Genomic DNA, 24,575 nt, shown 5'->3' with positions numbered 1-24,575 from the left:
TGCTGATCCTTCTAGCAAGGCCCGCAGATGCATCCTCCTCCTCCTCCTCAGAGCTGATGACATCCCCACTCCCAGGACCTGGCAACCAGTCTTTGTCCTTCACAGTGTCATCATCATCCTCCCCCTCCGCAAACATGTCCTGCTGGGATCCCACAAACTTCCCTTCTGCATGCATGGGCGGATGGACAGTCACCACTGTCTGACTGTCCAAAGCATCATCCCCCAAAGTGCCCATCAGCATTTCTTCCTCCTCAAAATCTGCCGCAACAGCACTCAATACCCTCGCTGTGTTTGGGGTAAAGAAGGTGCTGAGTGACAGGGTGCTGGTGTCGCCCGCTGGGGCTGGAGAACTGCACTCCTCCTCCTGCTCACCAGGCAGTGCTGGTCGGCTACTGCTGCTCTTGCGAACAGGAGTGGTGGCGGAGGTGGAGGACTCGGTTCCAGAGCTAATGGTGGCTTGCTCATCCACCATCAGCTCCACCACAGCGTCAGCGTCCTTCTCCTCAATAGGACGGCTACGACCTGGCGGTGGGAGGAACATCTGGGCCACACGCTGCTGCTGCTGCTGTGTCTCTGCAGCATGACTCCCAGCTGTTGGGCGGCCAAGGCGTCCACGGCCAGTGGCTAATGGCGGAATAGCCACTGGTGCAGACGCAGAACTGCGCATGGTGGTGGTGGCGCGGCTGCCACGCCCACGACCTCCTCTCTTGCCGATGCCCTTGCTGCCCCTGCCCAAACCGCGGCTGCCAGTTCCAGACATTGTATATTTTTAATATTATACAAATGAAAAAAAAAACTTATGTATGTAAAGGCGGGTGGGACAAGTGGGGTAATTTAATGGGGTGGGACTGGTGGTGGTGGTTGTGTGAGGTGACGGACAAGTGTACTGTACTCTACAGCAGAGATCGGTGTAGCGCTAACGAGAGAGTGCGCACTGCGCACACAAAGACCCTAGCTGACACTGAGTGACTGTGTCAGACTACAGTACAATTCAGCTAATACACAATAGAAGTATAAATATAATAAATTATATTTATATTTATATTTATAACACAATAGAAGTAGTATATATAAACAATAGGATGACGGGTGTAGCACTAACTGGAGGGTGCTGACAGCGCAGATGTGCACTGCGCACGCACACAAAGACCCTAGCTGACGCTGAGTGACGGTGTCAGACTACAGTACAATTCAGCTAATAGTACACAATAGAAGTAGTATATATAAACAATAGGAGGACGGGTGTAGCACTAACTGGAGGGTGCTGACATTGCAGATGGGCACTGCGCATGCACACAAAGACCCTAGCTGACACTGAGGGACGGTGTCAGACTACAGTACAATTCAGCTAATACACAATAGAAGTAGTATATATAAACAATAGGAGGACGGGTGTAGCACTAACTGGAGGGTGCTGACAGCGCAGATGTGCACTGCGCACGCACACAGAGACCCTAGCTGACGCTGAGTGACGGTGTCAGACTACAGTACAATTCAGCTAATAGTACACAATAGAAGTAGTATATATAAACAATAGGAGGACGGGTGTAGCACTAACTGGAGGGTGCTGACAGCGCAGATGGGCACTGCGCACGCACACAAAGACCCTAGCTGACACTGAGTGACGGTGTCAGACTACAGTACAATTCAGCTAATACACAATAGAAGTAGAATATATAAACAATAGGAGGACGGGTGTAGCACTAACTGGAGGGTGCTGACAGCGCAGATGTGCACTGCGCACACACACAAAGACCCTAGCTGACACTGAGTGACGGTGTCAGACTACAGTACAATTCAGCTAATACACAATAGAAGTAGTATATATAAACAATAGGAGGACGGGTGTAGCACTAACTGGAGGGTGCTGACAGCGCAGATGTGCACTGCGCACGCACACAAAGACCCTAGCTGACACTGAGTGACGGTGTCAGACTACAGTACAATTCAGCTAATAGTACACAATAGAAGTAGTATATATAAACAATAGGAGGACGGGTGTAGCACTAACTGGAGGGTGCTGACAGCGCAGATGTGCACTGCGCACGCAAGCAATGGAAATGCACTTGCACACAGACAAAAAGCACTGGAGCAGTTCTCTCAGTACAGTCAGTCAGTAAGTCACAAGCAGGACGAGTGAGGCAAGATGGCGCCCGCTATTTATAGAGGGGGGCTTGGCCAGTCTCCCCCTCTGTGATTGGCTGCAGTCAGAGGGCTGGGAGCCCTCCGATTCGCTTGTGAGGACTCGAGGTGACGTCTGGCGTGACGCTATCCGAGCTCGTGACGCTATCCGAGCTCGGATAGCTAGGATATCTCCGGATATCTGATTGCTATCCGGGTGCGCTCGAATAGCACAGCTCGGATAGCTAATACTGTTCGAGTTCGGTATTCGAGCTCGAATAGTGAAAAAAGAGCTAGGATATCCGAGTAACTCGGATATCCTAGCTCTGATGAGCACCACTGCTCTATACATAACAATTGATACGACGCACCAAAACCTGCCAATGGCAACTACAGTGTCAGAGGTGCAAGAAGGGGATGGGAAATAGCTTGTTAAAGGACTTCCGAGGCCAAATTCTGCCCCCAAAACCTAAAAAAAGTTAACTACCTGCATGAGTTTGTATGGCACGGAGGACGCCGTCCGCGCCCTCCGTGCCGTTCCGCCTGGTCCCCTCTGCGCAATAGCCCCCCGAAAGGCTGCGACCCCGGCGGCTGGCCACGGCTGCGCAGTCCGCATAGCCGCTACTGCGGCTGCGCAGCTCTAGGGCCAACCCTCCGATCACGCTGCCTTTTACGTGGATCGGGGGGTTGGCCCTGGAGCTGCGCAGCCGCAGTAGCGGCTATGCGGACTGCGCAGCCGTGGCCAGCTCTGGCGGCCATCTTTCTGCAGGCTGCAGATCCCGACCCGGACCGTGGGGTCGCAGCCTTTCGGGGGGCTATTGCGCAGAGGGGACCAGGCGGAACGGCACGGAGGGCGCGGACGGCGTCCTCCGTGCCATACAAACTCATGCAGGTAGTTAACTTTTTTTAGGTTTTGGGGGCAGAATTTGGCCTCGGAAGTCCTTTAATGATTACCACTATTCAAAATATCTATAGAAGTGATTATTATGAGCACAGGACCAATAGAGAGGTAATACTGTAGTTGAGGGAGGGCCCCTTTGGCCCAAGGGCCCCGATGCGATTGCAACCTCTGCGGTCGCAACCTCTGCAAAGTAGGACATTACTTTATATTGAAGGAGGGGACTCTATGCAAAGTTTTGCTGGTCAGCAGTGTCTCTGAATTACAATCCTGCTAAGATCATGTACATTTGGCCCTGTTCATAATACATCATGACCACGCCCACCTTCCGGTGCATGGTCACGCCCTTTTTTTCACTGCAATCATGGGATGTGTGGGCCCCAGGTTGAAATTTCTTTGGTGGGCCCCCAGTGTCCCAGTCCGACCCTGCCTGTGTGACTGCACATTGTTATACCAGCAGTCACTGCATACCTTTTACTACACCTGTGTGACTGCACATTTTTATACTAACAGTCACTGCAACATTTTCACTGCACCTGTGTGACTGCACATTGTTATACCAGCAGTCACTGCAACCTTTTCACTGCACCTGTGTGACTGCTCTTTGTTATACCAGCAGTCACTGCATAACTTTCACTGCACCTGTGTGACTGCACATTGTTATACCAGCAGTCACTGCAACCTTTTCACTGCACCTGTGTGACTGCACATAGTTATACCAGCAGTCACTGCAACCTTTTCACTGCACCTGTGTGACTGCACATAGTTATACCAGCAGTCACTGCAACCTTTTCACTGCACCTGTGTGACTGCACATTGTCATACCAGCAGTCACTGCATACCTTTCACTGCATCTGTGTGACTGCATGCTGTTTTATATACCAGTCAGTGTATACCTTTCACTGCACCTGTGTGACCGCACATTGTTATACCAGCAGTCACTGCATACCTTTCACTGCACCTGTGTGACTGCACATTGTTATACCAGCAGACATTGCATACCTTTCACTGCACCTGTGTGACTGCACATTGTTATACCAGCAGTCACTGCAACCTTTTCACTGCTCCTGTGTGACTGCACATTGTTATATCAGCAGTCACTGCAACCTTTTCACTGCACCTGTGTGACTGCACATTGTTATACCAGCAGTCACTGCATACCTTTCACTGCCCTTGAGTGTATAACTGTAATGATCCGCTCAGCTGCCTGCGCAAGCAGACAGCCTTTTGACCATTGTTCAGGTCTGCATTCTGCAGGACTCTGGAAAAGAGATCGTTTGTCAGTTTTGCAGCTTGCTGCTGACGAATTTGCATACATTTGTCATGCAGATTGCCTAATTATCTGCTTTGAAGGCTGGCAGTATAAAAGCCTTTCTGGCCCACAATGCTTTGCTGCTCATAGAGGTTTGTTCCTGCTGGACTCACCTGGAGTGTCAGCCACTGCTATCTTAGTATAGTTAGTTCTTGGGGAGTGCTCCTTGCATTCCTAGTTAGTGCAGTCAGTTTGTGTATAATTTGTACTGCCTATTCTGTCCTGTCTTGTCTGTCGCGATTGCGCTGTCGCCAGCGGCGTTTGTTAGCGAATCGCTCTGTCTTGTTTGGATCGCACTAGCCTCTAGCGGTAGCGGCTGTGGATCCTTCTGATCTGAGTTCCTGGAGATTAAGCTGGAGCAGCGGTTGCTACCGGCTACCTCATCGTTCTGTCTTGTTTGGATCGCACTAGCCTCTAGCGGTAGCGGCTGTGGATTCTTCTGATCTGAGTTCCTGGAGTGTAAGCTGGAGCAGCGGTTGCTACTGGCTACCTCATTTGTCTGTCTTGTCTGTTTGTGCTCATTTGTGTTACTTGTGGTTAGTTAGGCGTGCTTGTCTCTGTTGTGCTTATCACGCGGAGACCGCTCTTAAACGCGTTCGCTGTTGCGAATGAGTGCGGTGTTCGCGTTTAGTTAGCGTTTGTTATTTTCTTTATCATTCTCATTGTATTATTTGCTGTGCCTTTGCTCCTCTCGTGCTCTGTCCTGCTCAGTCTGGTGTCACTATTTGGCAATCGCCATTCTTGCGATTGCGTTCCCACTTTGTTTCCGCCGTTGTGTGTTCACCGTCGCTGGGTGGCGACTAGTTTGGTGGACACACATTGATTCTGTCTCTTTGCTCTCTCTCTTGGGGGCTATCTTGCCTTGCGTTGCTGCTTTTCCTACAATTTCCATCTGGCATTTGTGGCAGCGCAGAGGGTTTATTCCTCTCCACTCCATAGCTCCACCTGCCGGTGGGAATTCCCCTCTACTGGTGCTTGCACCAAAAGCTGGGTTCTAGTATCTTGACACGCTTGTGGAGGACCTCCTCAGTGTCAGCGCACATCTTTGTGCGCTGAATACAGAGATATCCCACAATCGTTACAATAACAATGTGCAGTCACACAGGTGCAGTGAAAGGTATGCAGTGACTGCACATTGTATTATAATACTAGTCACTGCATACCTTTCACTGCGTCTGTGTGACTGCACATTGTATTATACCAGCAGTCAGTGTGTACCTTTCACTGCATCTGTGTGACTGCACATTGTATTAGTCAAGTCAGTGCATACCTTTTACTTCATCCCCCCCAATATGGACAAAACAACAGGCAGAGCCAGAGGCAGGCCACCGGGCAGGTCTGTTTGAGGTCGTGCTGTTGTGATTTCGTGCGGCCCTCGACCAAAGTACAGTGTTCAGAAGAAGGCACGTGCCATCAACCCCCAATATTGTCAGGACGTAGTTGACTATTAAACACAGAACACCTAATCTTCCTCAGCTTCCGCATGGAAGCGTGACATATCTTCCTCCTCCTGCTCTGATTCTGGAACCCCACTTAAATCTCAGTCGGCAGCCATCGCCAAAGTGCCATCATCCCAGGGCTCAGCGGTGTGGACATTTTTTGTGTGTCTGTCTCAGGTGAGAGCAATGTCATCTGTACTCTCTGCCTCCGAAAATTGAGCCATGGAAAGACCAAGACCTGCGTAGGGACAACTGCTTTACGAAGGCACATGATGAAAAAGCACAAACTGCAATGGGATGACCACCTGAGGAAAAGCAGCACACAAAAGCAAAGCCACACACCGCAGTGGAAGATACCAGGCTGCAATTATTTCTCAAAAAAGGCGATACCCAAACTGTACCGTGATGTTGAAAGGCAAGGGGTGTCATCTCTGGCACACAGAGTTGGGTCAAGGGTCCATCTGACCACGGATGCCTGGTCTGCAAAGCACGGTCAGGCCTGCCTGAAGACTAAGTCATTCCCTACACACAGCATCTCTGCCTGCATGCCGTGTGACTGCTGCCTCAAGACTAAGTCAGTCCCCACACAGCATCTCTGCCTGCAGGCCGCTTGACTGCCTTCTCCGCCACCACCAACAGGGTCCAGGACTACAGGTGGATTCCTGAATTTTTAAGGCCGCTGCTAGCAGCGGCCGCTATAATAATCTTTCTGGTGCGTGTACATGCCTGCTTAATTTTTCTGGCTGCACTGCGGCTGCAACAACAAAACAAAAGGCATGTACATGTGTCAATTCCCCTTCGTGATAGTTACCTTGCCGCGGTGAAGGGGCTTGCGTATCACAATAAAGCAATTACCGGCAATATGAGTGTGTTGAGGGGCCACACCTGACCCAAGATAATAAGGCCGTTGCTTCATTGTGGACAAACCAAATTCGATCAGCTGGACACTCAGTCACTGTTGTTCTTCTGTCATTCAGCTACCTCAGCCCGACCATATGGGCTTGAAAACCGCCATCACCTGCACTCTCGCCATGGTGTGCACCAGTCCAGCACGGCCGTCACTACACAAACAGCTGTTTGCGGTGCGTTACACAGTGAGTTTGGTCTGTCAGTGTGAAGCAGTACACTAATTACACTACCTGATTGATGTATATGTTACGTCCAGAACCCGAAGTTTGGCCACTTCTAGTTCTGGCCGGCCACTTCGGGTTCTGGCCGGCCAATGTGCGAAGTGGCCGCTGCGCTGCGGCCAATGTGAGAAATGGATTGATTCCTGTGACATTAAGGTATCTTCTGGCCGCAGCGCAACGGCCAAATGTATAACAACTTAGTTAATTTAATGCAATTAAGTCGGCGGCAATGTAACAATTCAAGCCGCCGGCTTTTGGTCTGCCTCTCTCTCCATCCCCCCCCCCCCGCCTCTCTCTCCTCCCCCCCCTCACTCTCTCCTTCTCCACCCCCCCCCCCCCCGCGTCTCTCTCCTCCTTCTCTTATGGGCAGCCGGCGGGGACATGCGTGTCCACGAGAGTCGTTCGTCGCACCAGGAAAGCAGAGCGGGGAGGCTGCAGACATTGCATCTGCCAGCACCCGCTCTACAAGAACGGCAGGATTCCCTGCCGTGACGAACGACTCCGGGGGGACACGCGTGTCCCCGCCGGCTGCCCATAGGAGAGCGAGAGAGGCGGGGGGAGGAGAGAGGCAGAGAAAAAGCCGGCGGCTTGAATTGTTACATTGCCGCCGGCTTAATTGCATTAAATTAACTAAGTTGTTATACGTTTGGCCATTGCGCTGCGGCCAGAAGATACATTAATGTCACAGGAATCAATCCATTTCTCACATTGGCCGCAGCGCAGCGGCCACTTCGCACATTGGCCGGCCAGAACCCGAAGTTGCCGGCCAGAACTAGAAGTGGCCAAACTTCGGGTTCTGGCTGTAACATATACACACACTAGATGTTTTAAAGCACTTTATGCCTCCAATTTAGCAATGCAATGTGATTTCTGCCCTTAAAACCCTGCTGTGCATCAAATCTGTAATTTTCTCCCGGGACTCTTGGCGTGTATTCCACTCCGCCATGCCCTCCTACAGGTGTTAGACCCCTTGAAACATCTTTTCCATCACTTTTGTGGCCAGAATTAGTGTTTGTAGTTTTGAAAGTTTGCTTGCCCATTGAAGTCTATTGCGGTTCGCGATGTTTGCCGGTTCGCAAACTTTTTCGCAAGTTCGCGTTCGAGGTCCGTGAACCCAGGCCCGGCCCTAGACTTTTTGCCGCCTGAGGCAATTTTCAAAGAAATCGCTGCCCCCTGCCCCCCCCCCCCAAGCCGTGGGTGTGGGGGGCCGCCCGAGCTGGAGGGGATAGCGGGCAGGAAGGGGGTATTGGGCCTAGCGGCGGGGAGGGGGGCAGGACCCCCCCTCCCTCGCCTGGGTCCCCCGTCCTCCGCTCCCCTCCAGCTTTAAAAAGTTCCGTGCTGGCTGCAGCTATGTGTAAGAGGCAACGGGCGGGGATCACTCACCTCTTCCTCGTTCCAGGCCAGCCTGCGCTCCACTGACGTCACTTCCTGCTACGCCGCAGGAAGTGACGTCAGTGGAGCGCACGCTGGAACGAGGAAGAGGTGAGTGATCTCCGCCCGTGCCTCTTACACATAGCTGCAGCCAGCACGGAACTTTTTAAAGCTGGAGGGGAGTGGAGGACGGGAGACCCAGGCGAGGGAGGGGGGGTCCTGCCCCCCTCCTCGCCGCTAGGCCCAATACCCCCTTCCTGCCCGCTATCCCCTCCAGCTCGGGCGGCCCCCCACACCCACGGACGGGCGGGTGCCGCCCCCCCAGAAGTGCGCCTGAGGCAAAAGTTTCACCCCGCCTCATGGGCGGGCCGGCCCTGCCTGACACTAACCATTCATCCTAATGCTGTCCCCTTAACCTAACCACTGATCCTAATACTGTCTCCTGATATTAATCCCTGATCCCAATATTGTCGTCTGGTACTAACTACTCATCATAATATTGTCCCCAAATCCTAACCACTGCTCCTAATCCTGTCCCCAGATCCTAACCACTGATCCCTAATCCAAACCACTGACCCCTAATCCTGTCCCATGACTCTATCCACTGATCCTAATACTGTTCCCCAGGGCCGGGCCGAGGCAGAGGCGAGAAAGGCTCTAGCCTCAGGGCGCAGTGTAGGAGGGGCGCACAACTCACTCAGCTATCATTCCCCTATTGTGATTGAAGCAGAGAGAAACAAGAAAAGGGGATGCATGGCAGTGACTACAAGCCAGATAACTAGAGGGCGCCTCTTAGTCTAATAGCAATCAGTGTGTGACGCTGGGGAGGGAGGGATGGAGGGGTGCACTCTGGTGTCTCAGCCTTGGGTGCTGGAGGACCTTGTCCCGGCTCTGCTGTTCCCGGATACTAACCACTGATCCTGAGTCTAATCACTGATCCTAATACTGTCCCAAGATCTTAACCACTGATCCCAATCACCGGTCCCTAATCTTAACTACAGATGATAATCCTGTCCCCAGATCCTAACGCGCTCCTGTTGCCGGGCACTCTCTGCGCATGAGCGTGACGTCTTTCATGATGTCACACACATGCGCAGAAAGTGCCCGGCAACAGGAGCGCGATCTAGGACGCGCTCCGCCGGGCAGCGCAGGCGTACTACTCCGGGTCATAGCGACCCAGAAGTAGTAGAAGGCCCAGTGAGGCAGAGATGTTCGCCGGTGAACGGTTCGGGAACCGTTCGCGACATCTCTGCACAGCACTGGAAGGGTTAAACTCAGAACAGCTTCACAGGACACCTGGCAGCAGGAGGGAGGAGCACTTAAAAAATCATGTCTAGCCTGCACTGCTGCACTGTGTAGAACTGCTATTAAACACTTCTTGATCTGCAGCAGTTTAGGGATGGATTTGTACTTTTCTTAACTGTAGGGCAGCTCTAGAAATCCACACTAAACTGCCACTTTTAAGTAGGATTTAAGAATTTTCTTATTATCATGCAGAACAGTTCCCCGCTGGTTAGAACTGTAGATCAGTAATGCTTTGATAAATCTGGCCCTCTGTCTCTATGCTTGCAAAGAGTGAAGAGGCGGCACACAACTGGCTTTACTAATTAAAGCGTATAATGAAAGAGGAGCAACACTACAGGATCCATCTGAAAATGGCTCCTGCGAATAATGGCGCACGGTATTGCCGCTAATCCGTTTGCCGCTTATCGCTATTTAGCGTTAAAGCCTTATTGTTATTTAGCGTTAAAGCCTTATCGTTATTTAGCGTTAACACACAGAACCCTCTCTGTACCTATCCCTAACCCCCCCCCCCCCCTGGTGGTGCCTAACCCTAACTACCCCCTGGTGGTGCCTAACCCTAAGACCCCCATGGTGGTACCTAACCCTAACCCCCCCCCCCCTGGTGGTGCCTAACCCTAAGACCCCCCTGGTGGTGCCTAACCCTAACCACCCCCCTGGTGGTGCCTAACCCTAAGACCCCCCTGGTGGTGCCTAACCCTAACCACCCCCCTGGTGGTGCCTAACCCTAACCACCCCCCTGGTGGTGCCTAACCCTAACCACCCCCCTGGTGGTGCCTAACCCTAACCACCCCCCTGGTGGTACCTAACCCTAACCACCCCCCTGGTGGTACCTAACCACCCCCCTGGTGGTACCTAACCCTAACCACCCCCCTGGTGGTGCCTAACCTAACCACAGCCCCCCCGGTGGTGCCTAACCCTAACCCCCCCTGGTGGTGCCTAACCCTAACCACCCCCCCTGGTGGTGCCTAACCCTAACCACCCCCCTGGTGGTGCCTAACCCTAACCACCCCCCTGGTGGTGCCTAACCCTAACCACCCCCCTGGTGGTACCTAACCCTAACCACCCCCCTGGTGGTACCTAACCCTAACCACCCCCTGGTGGTACCTAACCCTAACCACCCCCCTGGTGGTACCTAACCCTAACCACCCCCCTGGTGGTACCTAACCCTAACCACCCCCCTGGTGGTGCCTAACCCTAAATCTCCCCTGGTGGTGCCTAACCTAACCACCCCCCTGGTGGTGCCTAACCCTAACCACCCCCCTGGTGGTGCCTAACCCTAAATCTCCCCTGGTGGTGCCTAACCTAACCACCCCCCCCCCCGGTGGTGCCTAACCCTAAGACCTCCATGGTGGTGCCTAACCTAACCACTCCCCCCTGTTGGTGCCTAACCTAACCACCCCATCCCTGGGGGTCCCTAACCCTAAATCTCCCCTGGAGGTGCCTAACCCTAACCTTGACAGTGTTACATTAAATCCATTCACCGTTTTGCAGTTAAATAACTTCTGCAGTTTGGCTTATGTAGGTTAGCTATTGATAAATAACGTTACTGTGCGCAATAACGTCTGCTGTTTGGCATATGAATGGCACTATTCGTAATAGTATTCCTGTGAGCAGGGCCGGATTTCTACTCTTTACCGCCCAAGGCCGCTGTCACCAGCCGCCCACCTCCAGTATAGATAGCCAGAAGACCCCTCCCCCCTTCCCTTTAGTACAGGTAGCTTGATGACCCCTCCCCCCTTTCCCTCCAGTATAGGTAGCCAGATGACTCTCTTAATCCCTCCTTTTCCCACCCACTTTCAGTATAGGTAACCAGCTCGCCTTCATCCTGCAGCAGCCATCAGTGTCACTCATTTCTCTGCTCATCTCCAGTGCAGAAGCTTCCTCTTCCTTTCCGTCTCCAATGCTGCCCAAGTCCATAGCTGCCGGCCACAATGCCAACGTGCACAGAGAGCAAGGTGGCTGCAACACAGGCGGCTAGGAGCAGAGTATCGTGGTCAGGCGCTCATGTGATCTCCCTGCACTGCAGCATTTGCAAGCTTGCAAATGCTGTTTAAGTTCAGCCTGCTGCTTTGGTGCCCTTGCTCCTGTGGTGCCCTAGGCCTTGGTCTAGGTGGCCTTGGCCTAAATCCGGCCCTGCCTGTGAGGGTTCCAGGGCCGCGGTATTTTTCACGTTTCCTCTGTCTCTACGCTTGACTAAAGTCGGCTGAGGCTGCCGATAACAACCGGTCAAGTGTGTGTACAGGAGCCCCCGACCGCCGCTCTGCAAGTGATCTGTCCGGGGGATCAACTTGGCCGAGTGACAGCCAACTCCTTGTGTACCCTCCCCCGCCTGCCATATGACATCATACAGATTGGCCCAGCAATGTCGCCCAAGCAGATCAGTCAGAGGTGTGCACGCACCTTAATACTTTTAGCCATAGACCCTGAACATGCTCATCTGATGTTTCTGGCAAAAATCTGACTGGATTAGCTGCATGCTTGTTTCAGGTGTGTGATTCAGACATTATTGCAGCCAACGAGATCAGCAGAACTGCCAGGCAACTGGTATTGTTTTTTTTGTTTTCAAAGGTTTTATTGAAATTTTAAGGTTTTAAACAATTCAAACAGTGCATAACATATCAGCACAGAGGGAACAAAAGGAATATCTTGAACAGGTATGCTCATCATGTAAACATTACATAACAGGGGGGAAGGGAGTAATGATCAGTAGTACAACTACTAGATAGTCATTTGTATCATTAAAATATAAACACTACTATCAGGAAACTTCAAAGAGCCCTCAGAGGACATAGTCCAGCTATCTAGGGCTTGCAACTGGTATTGTTTAAGAGGAAATGCATATGGCCGCCTCCATATCTCTCTCACTTCAGGGGTGCTTTAAGGGAATGCAAATGACGTGTCACCAGAGAGTTTCGGGATCCCAGAGAACTGGTAGACTGTGCTGCTCATCCAATATTCAGATATCCGAACCAGGGGTGCTCGGATACCCCTTTTCAAAATCCGAATTGATTCGGATCCTGATACCCAGAAATCCGGATCCGAATCGGATATCCAAATCCGAACTTTATGGTATCCAAACAGAATCAGATATCCAAACCTAGTGTCCGGGATGTCCGCCCGGTTTCGGATATCCGGATAGAAAACCGGAAGTGGCCTTTAAATTGCTTTTAAAACGTTTTTTTTAAGGTAAATGAGGCATGTAGTATCATGTTTTTTTTAAAGGAAAACACTAATTGATTATGTGGGGACTTAAAATCCCCCCCCCCCCCCCAAAAAAAAAAATGGCTGTAAATTAACATTAGGCCTAGGTTCCAGACAGCAGTGGTAACGCCCACATTGTGTCCAAAATCCAACCGCACAACTGGGACATGACTGTTTTCAGCCCAGACACCTCCAAACAATTACGCAGCAACTGTGTTTTGGGTTAAAAATAGGTGGTATCAGCACAGACAGCAGCAGTGGCCTGTGGCACCCTGGCGGTGGGAGCAGCAAAGGCAGCAGGAGCAGGGCAATGCAGCAGCAGCAGGTGTGTAACATCTGCCAGGAGCATGCCGGACGTGGCACTTGGCAGTGGCACATAGCATTGGTGGTACCAAGGCTGTAAAAAAATTGTGAACCAGGCGGCTTAGTTAGTAATAGTTAATCAGGAGGAGCCAGGAGGTTGTGGTGGTGGTGGTAAAGGGTGGTAAGGCAGGCATAGTGATTCCCAGTCACTTCATGTCCACCTCTTGCCAACAATAGGGAAAGACTCGCCCAATAGGGTCTGGCTGCAGTTTTTCCTTGCACGGGAAGCGATGGAGAGAGCAGAGGAGGCCACCGAGGACTGGCTGCCTGAACAGGCCTCAGTGTCGGCAGGAGTGGCAGAGGGGGTTCTGGTGCTCCAGCTTGCTTCAGCCACATGATGTGGGGTACTTGTACTTTATTAAAATCGGGGTTGGACTTTAAAGCAAATCAGCACGGACTGACAGTCACACAGCAGAGGAGAAGACACTAGTGCACACTAACTGTCACACTGGCACTGCTCAGCAGCACAGCAGTTCTGTAGTAACCTAGCACAGTAGTACTACTCTAACAAATAACTAGCACTGACTGCAGTACTACTAAGTACACAACACAATAACACAGTAATCCTATTCCCTAACCTATACTGTAGCTAAGGCTAATAGCAGGCCAGCAGCTGGCCTGATCTGTGCACAGCACACACACAGACACATAGCAGCTGCTGCAGCAAGCCTGCAGCACACACTCTGACTGTCACTGGATAAAATCGAGCTAGCTACCTAATAAACAATAGAACAATAGTGTAGTGATGATAGTGAAGGTGTTAAATCAATGGGAACTGATTTTTTTTTCTATAGGGGACCACTTACCTAATTGTCCTCTAAAGTTCTGTCCCCATACTGCAGGCTAGCCCCCAAAATTACTGTTTTAATTTTTTGACCAGTTCGGTTGAATACTTTAGCAGGAGAGAGGAGGCAGAGCTTATTTTCCCTGCTCTGTCACTCCTCTGTCCTCCCCTTTCTCCGCCCTCTCAGTCGTGCTCCCGCTGATACGCGGCTCCCCTGCTCTCAATTCAAGAGCGAGCAGCGCTGCGGGCAGGTCTTCATGCGTGGCTCTCTGCTTACACACGGCGCACAGTGACAACACATATATATACAGTGGCTTGCAAAAGTATTCGGCCCCCTTGAAGTTTTCCACATTTTGTCACATTACTGCCACAAACATGAATCACTTTTATTGGAATTTCACATGAAAGACCAATACAAAGTGGTGTACATGTGAGAAGTGGAACGAAAATCATACATCATTCCAAACATTTTTTACAAATAAATAACTGCAAAGTGGTGTGTGCGTAATTATTCGGCCCCCTTTGGTCTGAGTGCAGTCAGTTGCCCATAGACATTGCCTGATGAGTGCTAATGATTAAATAGAGTGCACCTGTGTGTAATCTAATGTCAGTACAAATACAGCTGCTCTGTGAGGGCCTCAGAGGTTGTCTAAGAGAATATTGGGAGCAACAACACCATGAAGTCCAAAGAACACACAAGACAGGTCAGGGATCAAATTATTGAGAAATTTAAAGCAGGCTTAGGCTACAAAAATAAGCCAAAGAAGAATGGGCAAGGATTTCAGTCTCTAGATGTGCAAAGCTGGTAGAGACATACCCTAAAAGACTGGCAGCTGTAATTGCAGCAAAAGGTGGTTCTAAAAAGTATTGACTCAGGGGGCTGAATAATTGCGCACACCCCACTTTGCAGTTATTGATTTGTAAAAAATGTTTGGAATGATGTATGATTTTCGTTCCACTTCTCACGTGTACACCACTTTGTATTGGTCTTTTATGTGGAATTCCAATAAAATTGATTCATGTTTGTGGCAGTAATGTGACAAAATGTGGAAAACTTCAAGGGGGCCGAATACTTTTGCAAGCCACTGTATAATACATACTATTGAAAATTTCATGAAATACATTACTACAATAGAATAAACAATTGGCCAAGTGAAGGTGTTTTTATAACATAACTTCACAGGTTTTGTGCAGCTAGCAGCTCTTTTGACTGTACACAGTCACGAATGCAGCCAGTCACCACATAATGCATGCGCGCGCGCACACTTCTGCTCACGGCCGCGCACCCGAACATCTCATTCTCTCGCGCTGTTTTATCGGCGCTTGAGAGAGAGATATTTGGAAGGAAGAGGCTGCCGACCTGGAAGATAAAGCAAAGGTCGGCAGCCATTTTAGATTTATCAAGAACGGATTTATGGCAATATTTACCGATCTAGGGGCGGAGGAGCGACAAAATTAACAGAAGGTAAAAGTATTTTTAATTTAACAGCCACCCATGTTATTTTATTGCTTTATTGCTTTAGGTTTATCACTGTATACAGCACTTGTTAGGCCAGCAGCACTGGAGCAGGTCTCTCAGTGAGCAGTGACAAGCAAGGACGAGATTTCTCATCATGGCACCCCTCCTTATTATACAGTGGGGGCTGGGCAGGGTTCTCTTCTGTGATTGGGTGCTAGGGCTTAGGCTGGGAGCCCTCTGATTGGCTCAATAAGGTCAGGAGGGGCTGGTCAGGGTTCCCTTTTGTGATTGGTTGCTAGGGCTTAGGCTGGGAGCCCTCTGATTGGCTCAATGACGTCATCTCCTTAGTTTCAGTATTCGGATTCGTATATATCAGAGATATCCGCGCGGAATCGGATATCCGGGTTGCGGATAAATATCCGCATAGTGCTATGCGGATTTGCCCCAACTATCCGGAATCCGAATTGGATAGTGGAAAAAGTTCGGATTATCCGGGTAATCCGGATGAGCACCACTGATCCGACCTACCCAGATAATCCGAACTTTTTCCACTGTCCGAATCGTATTCCGGATACCTGCGCAAAATCCGAATAGCGCTATTCGCGTTAATGCGGATATCTATCCGGAATCCGGTCGGATACTAATGTCAGATATCCGAATCCAGGTACTGTAACCATGGAGATGACGTCCATTACGTCCCTGAGCCAATCAGCGGGCTCCCAGCCTAAGCCCTAGCAACCAATCACAGAGGGGAGGCGCCAACAGTATAAGATTAGATTAAATGAGCTTAAAAACCAACTTAAATGGCAAAATTGAAGGAGGAAGTGGTGGTCTTACCTCCCTCAAGCAGACTGCGATTCAGACAGTCAAACACATTTATTAGGAACTCCAAAAAGAAATGCAACGCGTTTCGCAGGTTCAACCCCGTGTTTGACTGTCTGAATCACAGTCGTTGTCGTGTCTTCTTGAGGGAGGTAAGACCACCACTTCCTCCTTCAATTTGGCCATTTAAGTTGGTTTTTAAGCTCATTTAATCTAATCTTATACTGTTGGCGCCTCTGTTTATTGTATACAATTTTGAGTCCACCCTTGGTGGAGGGTTGCTACCCTTTCTTCCTGTCTACAGAGAGCGACTTCTTAATCCTGAGTGGGGTCAGGACAATCTCCCCACCTGCCTTTACAGTGGTTGCCTGCTGGTGACCCTGACTTGTGAGTATCTAGCAATACAAACTTATTGCCAACTTGTCCAGTATGAATTACACTATTGGGGCTCTTGGTGTTCCCTGTTTTAATCACAGAGGGGATCCCTGGCCAGCCCCTCCTGTATATAAGGAGGGGGGGGTCATGCTGAGAAAATCATTCTTGCTTGTGACTGCACACTGAGAGACATGCTCCAGTGCTGTTTGGCTAAGCAAGTGCATCATCACACTGTTGAACCCAGCGTTTTTGAGTGGAAACACCTTCACTAAACTATTGTTATATTGTTTTATAGTTAGCTAGCTTGTTTAATTTGTCAGTGTCAGTCAGTCAGACTTTCAGCTGCAGCAGCTGCCTGCCTGTTAGTAGTTAGGTCCTGTGTCTGTGTGTGTGCTGTGCACAGGCCAGGCCTTCTGCTGCTGGCCTGCTATTAGCCTTAGCTAGCTACAGTATAGGTAGGATTACTGTGTTATTGTGTAGTTACTGCAGTGCTAGTTAGTTTTTAGAGAGAGTAGTACTATGTAGCTACTACAGATTACTGCAGTGCTAGTGTGCTGCTGAGCAGTGTCAGTGTGTCTTCTTCTACTCTGCTGTCTGTCACTCCGTGCTGATTTTATTCAAAGTCCAAGCCCGATATTAATAAAGCACAAGTACACCACATCATCTGTGACATCACATATCTTGTACTATGTCTGCCACTGGCAGCCGGGGGAGGGTCAGCACTGGCCGTCCAGCTGTTAGGGGAAGTCACACTGCAGAGACGCAGCAGCGTGTAGCGGCCATTTTCAAGCAGGGTCATCGGCACAAATTTGAGGAGAAAGACGCAGAGCCTGTGATGCAGCTGATGGTGGATGACAAGCAGGCCACCACCAGCTCTAGAAAAGACATTCTGGGCGCAATGGGCTTTGTGGAAGAGTCTGAGATGGTGACCATGGTTGTTGGGGGGGGAGTCCATCCATGATGTGTCAGCAGAAGAGGAGTTTGCGGCGGGGTCATCATCCCAGCAGTTGTTCGAGGAGGGGGGAGTATGATGTTGATGACGAGATGAAGGACCAGGACTACCATCCACAGGAGGGGGATGTCAGCTCTGACTCTGAGGATGCGTCAGTGGGTCTGGCACGGAGGATCAGCATCGCTGACATTTGCAGGAGCAGCAGTGGGCATGGAATGTGTGACCCACAGCCTGCTGCTTCATCTGCCACTACTACCACCAGCCGCACCACTCAACCCCAGGCCCAAACCACCACAGGGAGAAAATCAGCAGCAGCGCCAGCATCCCATTCTGGGCGTGAGGGAAAATTGCAGTCTCCAATCTGGCAGTTTTTTCAACTGCCCTCACTGGAAAGCCAGTTTGTGACGTCTAATCTGTGCCAGGTGAAGCTGAGCAGAGGGTCTAACCCAGGCATGGGCAAACTTGGCCCTCCAGCTGTTGAGGAACTACAAGTCCCACAAAGCATTGCAGGAGTCTGACAGCCACAGTCATGACTCATAAAGGCAAATGCATTGTGGGATTTGTAGTTCCTCAACAGCTGGAGGGCCAAGTTTGCCCATGCCTGGTCTAATCCCTCCATTTATGGCACCTCCAGCTTCATCAACCATCTGGCCAAAAAGCACAAACATGAGCACGAGGCATTCAAGAGGCTGAAGGAAGCTGGCAATGGCCCTTGCAGTAACCCCCTTTGCCACTCCTGCCGACACTGAGGTCTGTTCAGGCAGCCAGTCCTCCTCAGTGGTCTCCTCTGCTCCCTGCGCTCCCTGCTCGGCTTCACCGTGCAAGCCAAAAACACCACCAGACCCTGCTGAGCGAGTCCTTTGTGGTCAGGGCTCAGCCTCCCGGCAGCCGTCGCATCTGCCAGCTGAACGGCTTGCTTACACAGGCCATGTCCTCCCAGCTCCTCCCGTACTCGTTTGTGCAGGAGGGGAGCCAGATGCGTGCGCTCCTGCAGTACGCAGCAGCGGATTGGCCAATCCCCAGCCGGCACTACTTCACACGCACCGCCATCCCAGCACTGCACCAGTTTGTAAAGGCCAATGTGGAACGTGGGCTGGAACATGCGGTGGGTGAGCGGGTCATGTGACAATGGACTCATGGAGCAGCCGGTTCGGGACAAGCCGCTATCTGTCCTTCACCGCACACTGGGTCAGTTTGGTGGAAGTGGGTGAGGAGGGGACAGCAGCATCGGGCACAGCAGCAATCCAGTGGGTGGTGCCACCCCACAGCAGGGTCAGTGGAAGTGTAGCAGGTTCCAGCTCTGATCCGGTTTCAGCTCTGATCCGGTTCCATCCTCTGGCAAACCCACCACCAAACACCCCCGCCTCAGCAGCAGCGTGAAGGCCCACCACTGCCAAGTGCTGCTGGAGATGGTCAGTCTGGGGAAGAACAGACTGACGGCAGACCACGTCCTGGTCAAACTCCATGAGCAGGAAAGGAGTTGGCTGACCCCAAGAGGCCTGAAAGTCGGAGAGGTGGTCTCCGAAATGGGGCCAACCTGGTTGCCGCCATCCACCAGGGAACCTCACCCACATCCCTTGCCTGGCCCACGTCCTGAACCTGGTGGTGCAGAAATTCCTGCGCACCTACCAGGGGATGGACACGCTTTTGGGAGCGGCAAGGCGAACCGTGGGTCATTTTCACCGCTCGGGTGGTGCCACAGCGTCCCTGGAAACCGTGCAGCTGGAGATGAACCTCCCACGGGACCGGCTCATCATAGACGTTCCAACATGCTGGAATTCCACCCTGGCAGTGTTGGAACGTCTGGTTGAACAGAAGTGGGCTGTCAACCGTTACCTAAGCCACTGCGGATGCCACCTTGTCCGGGACCGGCACCACCCACCTCCCGGACATCATCCTCAGTGCTGAGTGGGGAAAAATGCAGCTGGTGTGCTTGGTGCTGGCACCCTGCCTAGAGGCCACCAACATGGTCAGCCGGGACCGTGCGTCGCTGTGTGAGTGGGTGACCATTGAGTGCATGCTGGACAAGGCCCTCTATGCTCTGCTGGAAGTGGGAGAAGCAGCCTTGATTCAGCAGGAGCAGCAGCCACCTGCACAGTCCACCTCTGTGCGGCAGGAGGAGGAGGTTGAGGAGGACTTGCAGTTTGAGGAGTTGGAGGTCCCTGACCATGAAGATGAGGGGGCACAGCGGAGTGCAGCTGCAGTGGTGCGGGGGTGGAGAAAGCAGGAGGCTCAGTTCCTGCCTGTAGGGGGAGACCCTGTGCGCCGAATGAGGGACTTGCAGCGGATTCTGGTTCAACGCTTGGAGGAAGCCTTCCCCCAGCCTCCCACCCCCCCTGCTGTCACAGTCCAGCCAGCACAGCAGCAGGTGCCCTACAAACCTGCTGTCTCTGACAAAGGTGCTCTAAGCCACGCCAGTACCACTGCCTACAGAGGAGGTGCCTGCAGCAGCACCCGGCTCTCAAAGCCAGAACCAGCATTTGACCCGGATGGTGGCAGACTACATAGGGTCCTACAGCGGGCTTGACACTGACACCCCTGTGGACCCCTTGGATTACTGGGTCAAGCACCTGGATATCTGGAGCGAGCTGGCGCAGTACGCCCTGGAAGTGCTGTCCTGCCCGCCTTCCAGCGTGCTGTCAGAAAGGTGCTTCAGTGCAGCCGGTGGCGTGGTCACCGAGAAGCGCTCTTGTTTGTCCACCCAGTCTGTGGACAGACTGACGTTTCTGAAAATGAACCAGGCTTGGGTGGTTGGTGAGTTCCTGGCCCCTGTTGTTGGCAAGAGGGGGAAATGAAGTGGCCGAGTGGGAATCAATACGCCTGCCTTACCACCACAACCTCCTGGCTCCGTCTTCAGTAATAAGCCTGAATCAACATTTTTTTACAGCCGTGGTACCAACACTAGGTGCCATGGTGATTATCTTAACACAATTGCTGTGTCATTTTTTTGGAGGTGTCTGGGCTGATAACTGTGCTGTTCCAGTTGTGGGGAGGCCCCAACTGCGGCAGTACAACCGCTTCCTGGAACCTCTCATTTTTAATGTTTTACCTGTGCCGTGGTACCAACACTAGGTGCCATGGTGATTATCTTAACACAGTTGCTGTGTAATTTTTTGGAGGTGTCTGGGCTGATAACTGTGATGTCCCAGTTGTGCGGTTGGACTTTGGACGCAATGTGGGTTGCACGACCGCTGTCTGGAACCTAGTCCTGATGTTAATTTACAGCCATTTTCTTTGGGGGGGGGGGGGGATTTTAAGTCCCCACATAATCAATTAGTGTTTCCCTTTAAAAAAAACCATGATGCTACATGCCTCATTTACCCTAAAAAACGTTTTAGAAGCAATTTAAAGGCCTCTTCCGGTTTTCTATTCGGATAGCCGAATCCGGGCAGATATCTCCGATACTGGGTTCGGATATTTGATTCTATTCGGATATCAAAAAGTTTGAATTTGGATATCCGATTCGGATCCGGATTTCTGTGTATCCGGATCCGAATTCAATTCGGATTTTGAAAAGGGGTATCCGAGCAGCACTGCTGGTAGATCCGGACGCAGGGCACCGTACCCGTGTCCCTCGCATATCATTGTGGACTGATGATGTCATTATCTTCAAGTGATGTCATCAGCTTCAAATGATGTCATCCTCTTCAAGTGATGTCATTTTAGCTGGCAGACCGTGACAGAAAATTTAGCGGGAGTTTCAAGAAATAGAAATATTCCCGGACAGAATAAATAAGTAAAATATGAATGATTTACTAAAAACATGAAGTAATTGTTTCTCAATTCCTCTTGTTTCCTTTTCTCTCTCTTCTTTCACATCGCTATGGTTCCCCCTCCCTCCTCTCCCCCCATCTCTGCAGGTGACGAGCTGTACAGCGGCACGATTAATAATTTCATGGGGACCGAGCCGATCATCCAGCGAACGCTGGGTAGCAGGCCCATGGTGAGGACGGATGCCTCCCTGAGATGGCTGGATGGTGAGTTCCCTCTCTTCAGCACAGGAACATTCTGTACAAGCAGCATGTTAGGGCCTGTTGGGGGGTCAGAGCGACTGAAATGCAGATGCTCTGCTGTCACTGAGACAGCAGAACGAGCGGGTGCAGCATTGGAACAGCGGTGAAGACGGTGTGAGTGCACGGCTGCAGCAAGTAGTTGGAATATACGTCCTGTGAGAGCCAAACTGCCACCGTCAGGACGTAGATTCCAACTGTATCGGCCCAGAATAGTATACACAGGGGTCCCCAACCACCGATCCGCAGCCCACTGCTAATCCGTGGGATGTTTGCAGTTGGGCCTCGGGACTGTCCTCTTGCCCCCCCCCCCCCACGGCTGCCGGTGCTGTTACCTCAGCCAGCGGCCGCTTCCTCTATATTCCCCTCTCATGCTATGTAACTGATTCACAGCAGCGCGCCCCGTGGCTGCTGTGATGAGGCAGGAAGCAGGAGAGAGCGGTTCCCATAGTAACGGCTATACACATCACCGCTACAGGAAGCTGCGCTCTCTCCTGCTTCCTGCCTCATCACAGCAGCCACAAGGCGCGCTGCTGTGAATCAGTTACACGGCATGAGAGGGGAATATAGAGGAAGCGGCCGCTGGCTAAGGTAACAGCAGCGGCAGCCGCGGTGGGAGTGGGGTGGGGACGGCTATACTGGGGCACTACCTACCCATACTAGGGCGCTATACTGGGGCACTGTACTACCTATACTGGGCACTATACTAGCTATACTGGGCACAATACTAGCTATACTGGGGCACTACCTGCCCATACTGGGCACTATACTAGCTATACTTGGCACTATACTAGCTATACTGGGCACTATACTAGCTATACTTGGCACTATACTAGCTATACTGGGCACTATACTACCTATACTGGGGCACTACCTACCCATACTGGGCACTATACTAGCTATACTGGGGCACTATACTAGCTATACTGGGCACTATACTAGCTATATTGGGGCACTATCTAGCTATACTGGGCACTATACTAGCTATACTGGGGCACTACCTGCCCATACTGGGCACTATACTAGCTATACTGGGCACTATACTAGCTATACTGGGCACTATACTAGCTATATTGGGGCACTATCTAGCTATACTGGGCACTATACTAGCTATACTGGGGCACTACCTACCCATACTGGGCACTATACTAGCTATACTGGGCACTATACTAGCTATACTGGGCACTATACTGGGGCACTACCTACCCATACTGGGCACTATACTAGGCACTATACTAGCTATACTGGGGCACTACCTACCCATACTGGGCACTATATTAGCCATACTGGGGCAACTATGCTAGCTATGCCGCCGCACCCCAGCCCTCCCCCGCGCCCCCCCCCGTAACCCGCTGTGCACGACACTGTCCACTAGGACGCACCGCCGCCCCCGCAAACTCCCAATACCAATGCGCCCCCCCCCCCCCCCCGTGGTCCCCGGAGAAAAATTTGGTGAGGAAGTGGTCCCCGAGCCGGAAAAGGTTGGGGACCCCTAGATACAGTAACCAGGGCTGGTTCTCTCATGAAGCAAGGTGAAACAATTGCATCAGGCGCAGAGATTACAGGGGCAGCATCCTCACAAGTTTGCCTCAGGCAGCAAAAAGTCTAGAACCGGCGCTGACAGGAACATTAATCGTTATTTGGGTTGAAAAAAGACATACGTCCACTGAGTTCAACCAGAGAACAAAGTACAACACCAGCCTGCTCCCCCACATATCCCTGTTGATCCAGAGGAAGGTGAAAAAACCCTTACAAGGCATGGTCCAATTAGCCCCAAAAGGGAAAAATTCCTTCCCGACTCCAGATGGCAATCAGATAAAATCCCTGGATCAACATCATTAGGCATTACCTAGTAATTGTAGCCATGGATGTCTTTCAACGCAAGGAAAGCATCTAAGCCCCCTTTAAATGCAGATATAGCATTTGCTACTTCCTGTGGCAATGCATTCCACATCCTATTTAATAAAGTCTCAGGTTTCCACGTCCGTGTGTGTACCTCCAAACTGCGCAGGCACAGGGCTGCGTGTATTTGTGTGTGTGTGTATTTGTGTGTGTGTGTGTGTGTATTTGTGTGTGCGTGTATTTGTGTGTGTGTGTATTTGTGTGTGTGTGTACTTGTGTGTGTGTGTGTGTATTTGTGTGTGCGTGTATTTGTGTGTGTGTGTGTATTTGTGTGTATTTGTGTGTGTGTGTGTGTGTATTTGTGTGTGTGTGTATTTGTGTGTGTGTGTATTTGTGTGTGCGTGTATTTGTGTGTGCGTGTATTTGTGTGTGTGTGTATTTGTGTGTGCGTGTATTTGTGTGTGTGTGTATTTGTGTGTGCGTGTGTGTGTGTGTGTATTTGTGTGTGCGTGTGTATTTGTGTGTGCGTGTATTTGTGTGTGCGTGTATTTGTGTGTAAATACGTGTGTGTGTGTGTGTGTGTGCGTATTTGTGTGTGTGTGCGTGTATTTGTGTGTGCGTGTATTTGTGTGTGTGTGTGTATTTGTGTGTGTGTGTGTATTTGTGTGTGTGTGTGTATTTGTGTGTGTGTGTATATTTGTGTGTGTGTGTATATTTGTGTGTGTGTGTGTATTTGTGTGTGCGTGTATTTGTGTGTGCGTGTATTTGTGTGTGCGTGTATTTGTGTGTGCGTGTATTTGTGTGTGTGTGTATTTGTGTGTGTGTGTGTGTTTGTGTGTGTGTGTATTTGTGTGTTTGCGTGTGTGTGTATTTGTGTGTGTGTTTGTGTGTGTGTGTGTGTTTGTGTGTGTGTGTGTATTTGTGTGTGTGTGTGTATTTGTGTGTGTGTGTATATTTGTGTGTGTGTGTGTATTTGTGTGTGCGTGTATTTGTGTGTGCGTGTATTTGTGTGTGCGTGTATTTGTGTGTGCGTGTATTTGTGTGTGCATGTATTTGTGTGTGCGTGTATTTGTGTGTGCGTGTATTTGTGTGTGCGTGTATTTGTGTGTGCGTGTATTTGTGTGTGCGTGTATTTGTGTGTGCGTGTATTTGTGTGTGTGTGTATTTGTGTGTGTGTGTGTATTTGTGTGT

General features: G+C 50.9%; 1 protein-coding gene across 1 annotated transcript in view; it reads left to right on the top strand.

The window, feature by feature from the left end:
• The window catches only part of LOC137533405 (semaphorin-4A-like), a 79,573-nt gene that overhangs the window by 9,010 nt on the left and 45,988 nt on the right, over positions 1-24,575 (top strand). Inside the window, exon 5 of the mRNA XM_068254806.1 lies at positions 21,393-21,509. Coding sequence (XP_068110907.1) covers positions 21,393-21,509 — 117 coding nt within the window. The remainder of the gene's footprint in view (positions 1-21,392; positions 21,510-24,575) is intronic.

Source organism: Hyperolius riggenbachi, chromosome 9 (genome assembly GCF_040937935.1).
Source record: "Hyperolius riggenbachi isolate aHypRig1 chromosome 9, aHypRig1.pri, whole genome shotgun sequence".
NCBI classification, from domain to species: Eukaryota; Metazoa; Chordata; class Amphibia; order Anura; family Hyperoliidae; genus Hyperolius; species Hyperolius riggenbachi.
The sequence above is the reverse complement of the archived record's forward strand: the minus strand, read 5'-3'. Positions and strand labels throughout refer to the sequence as shown.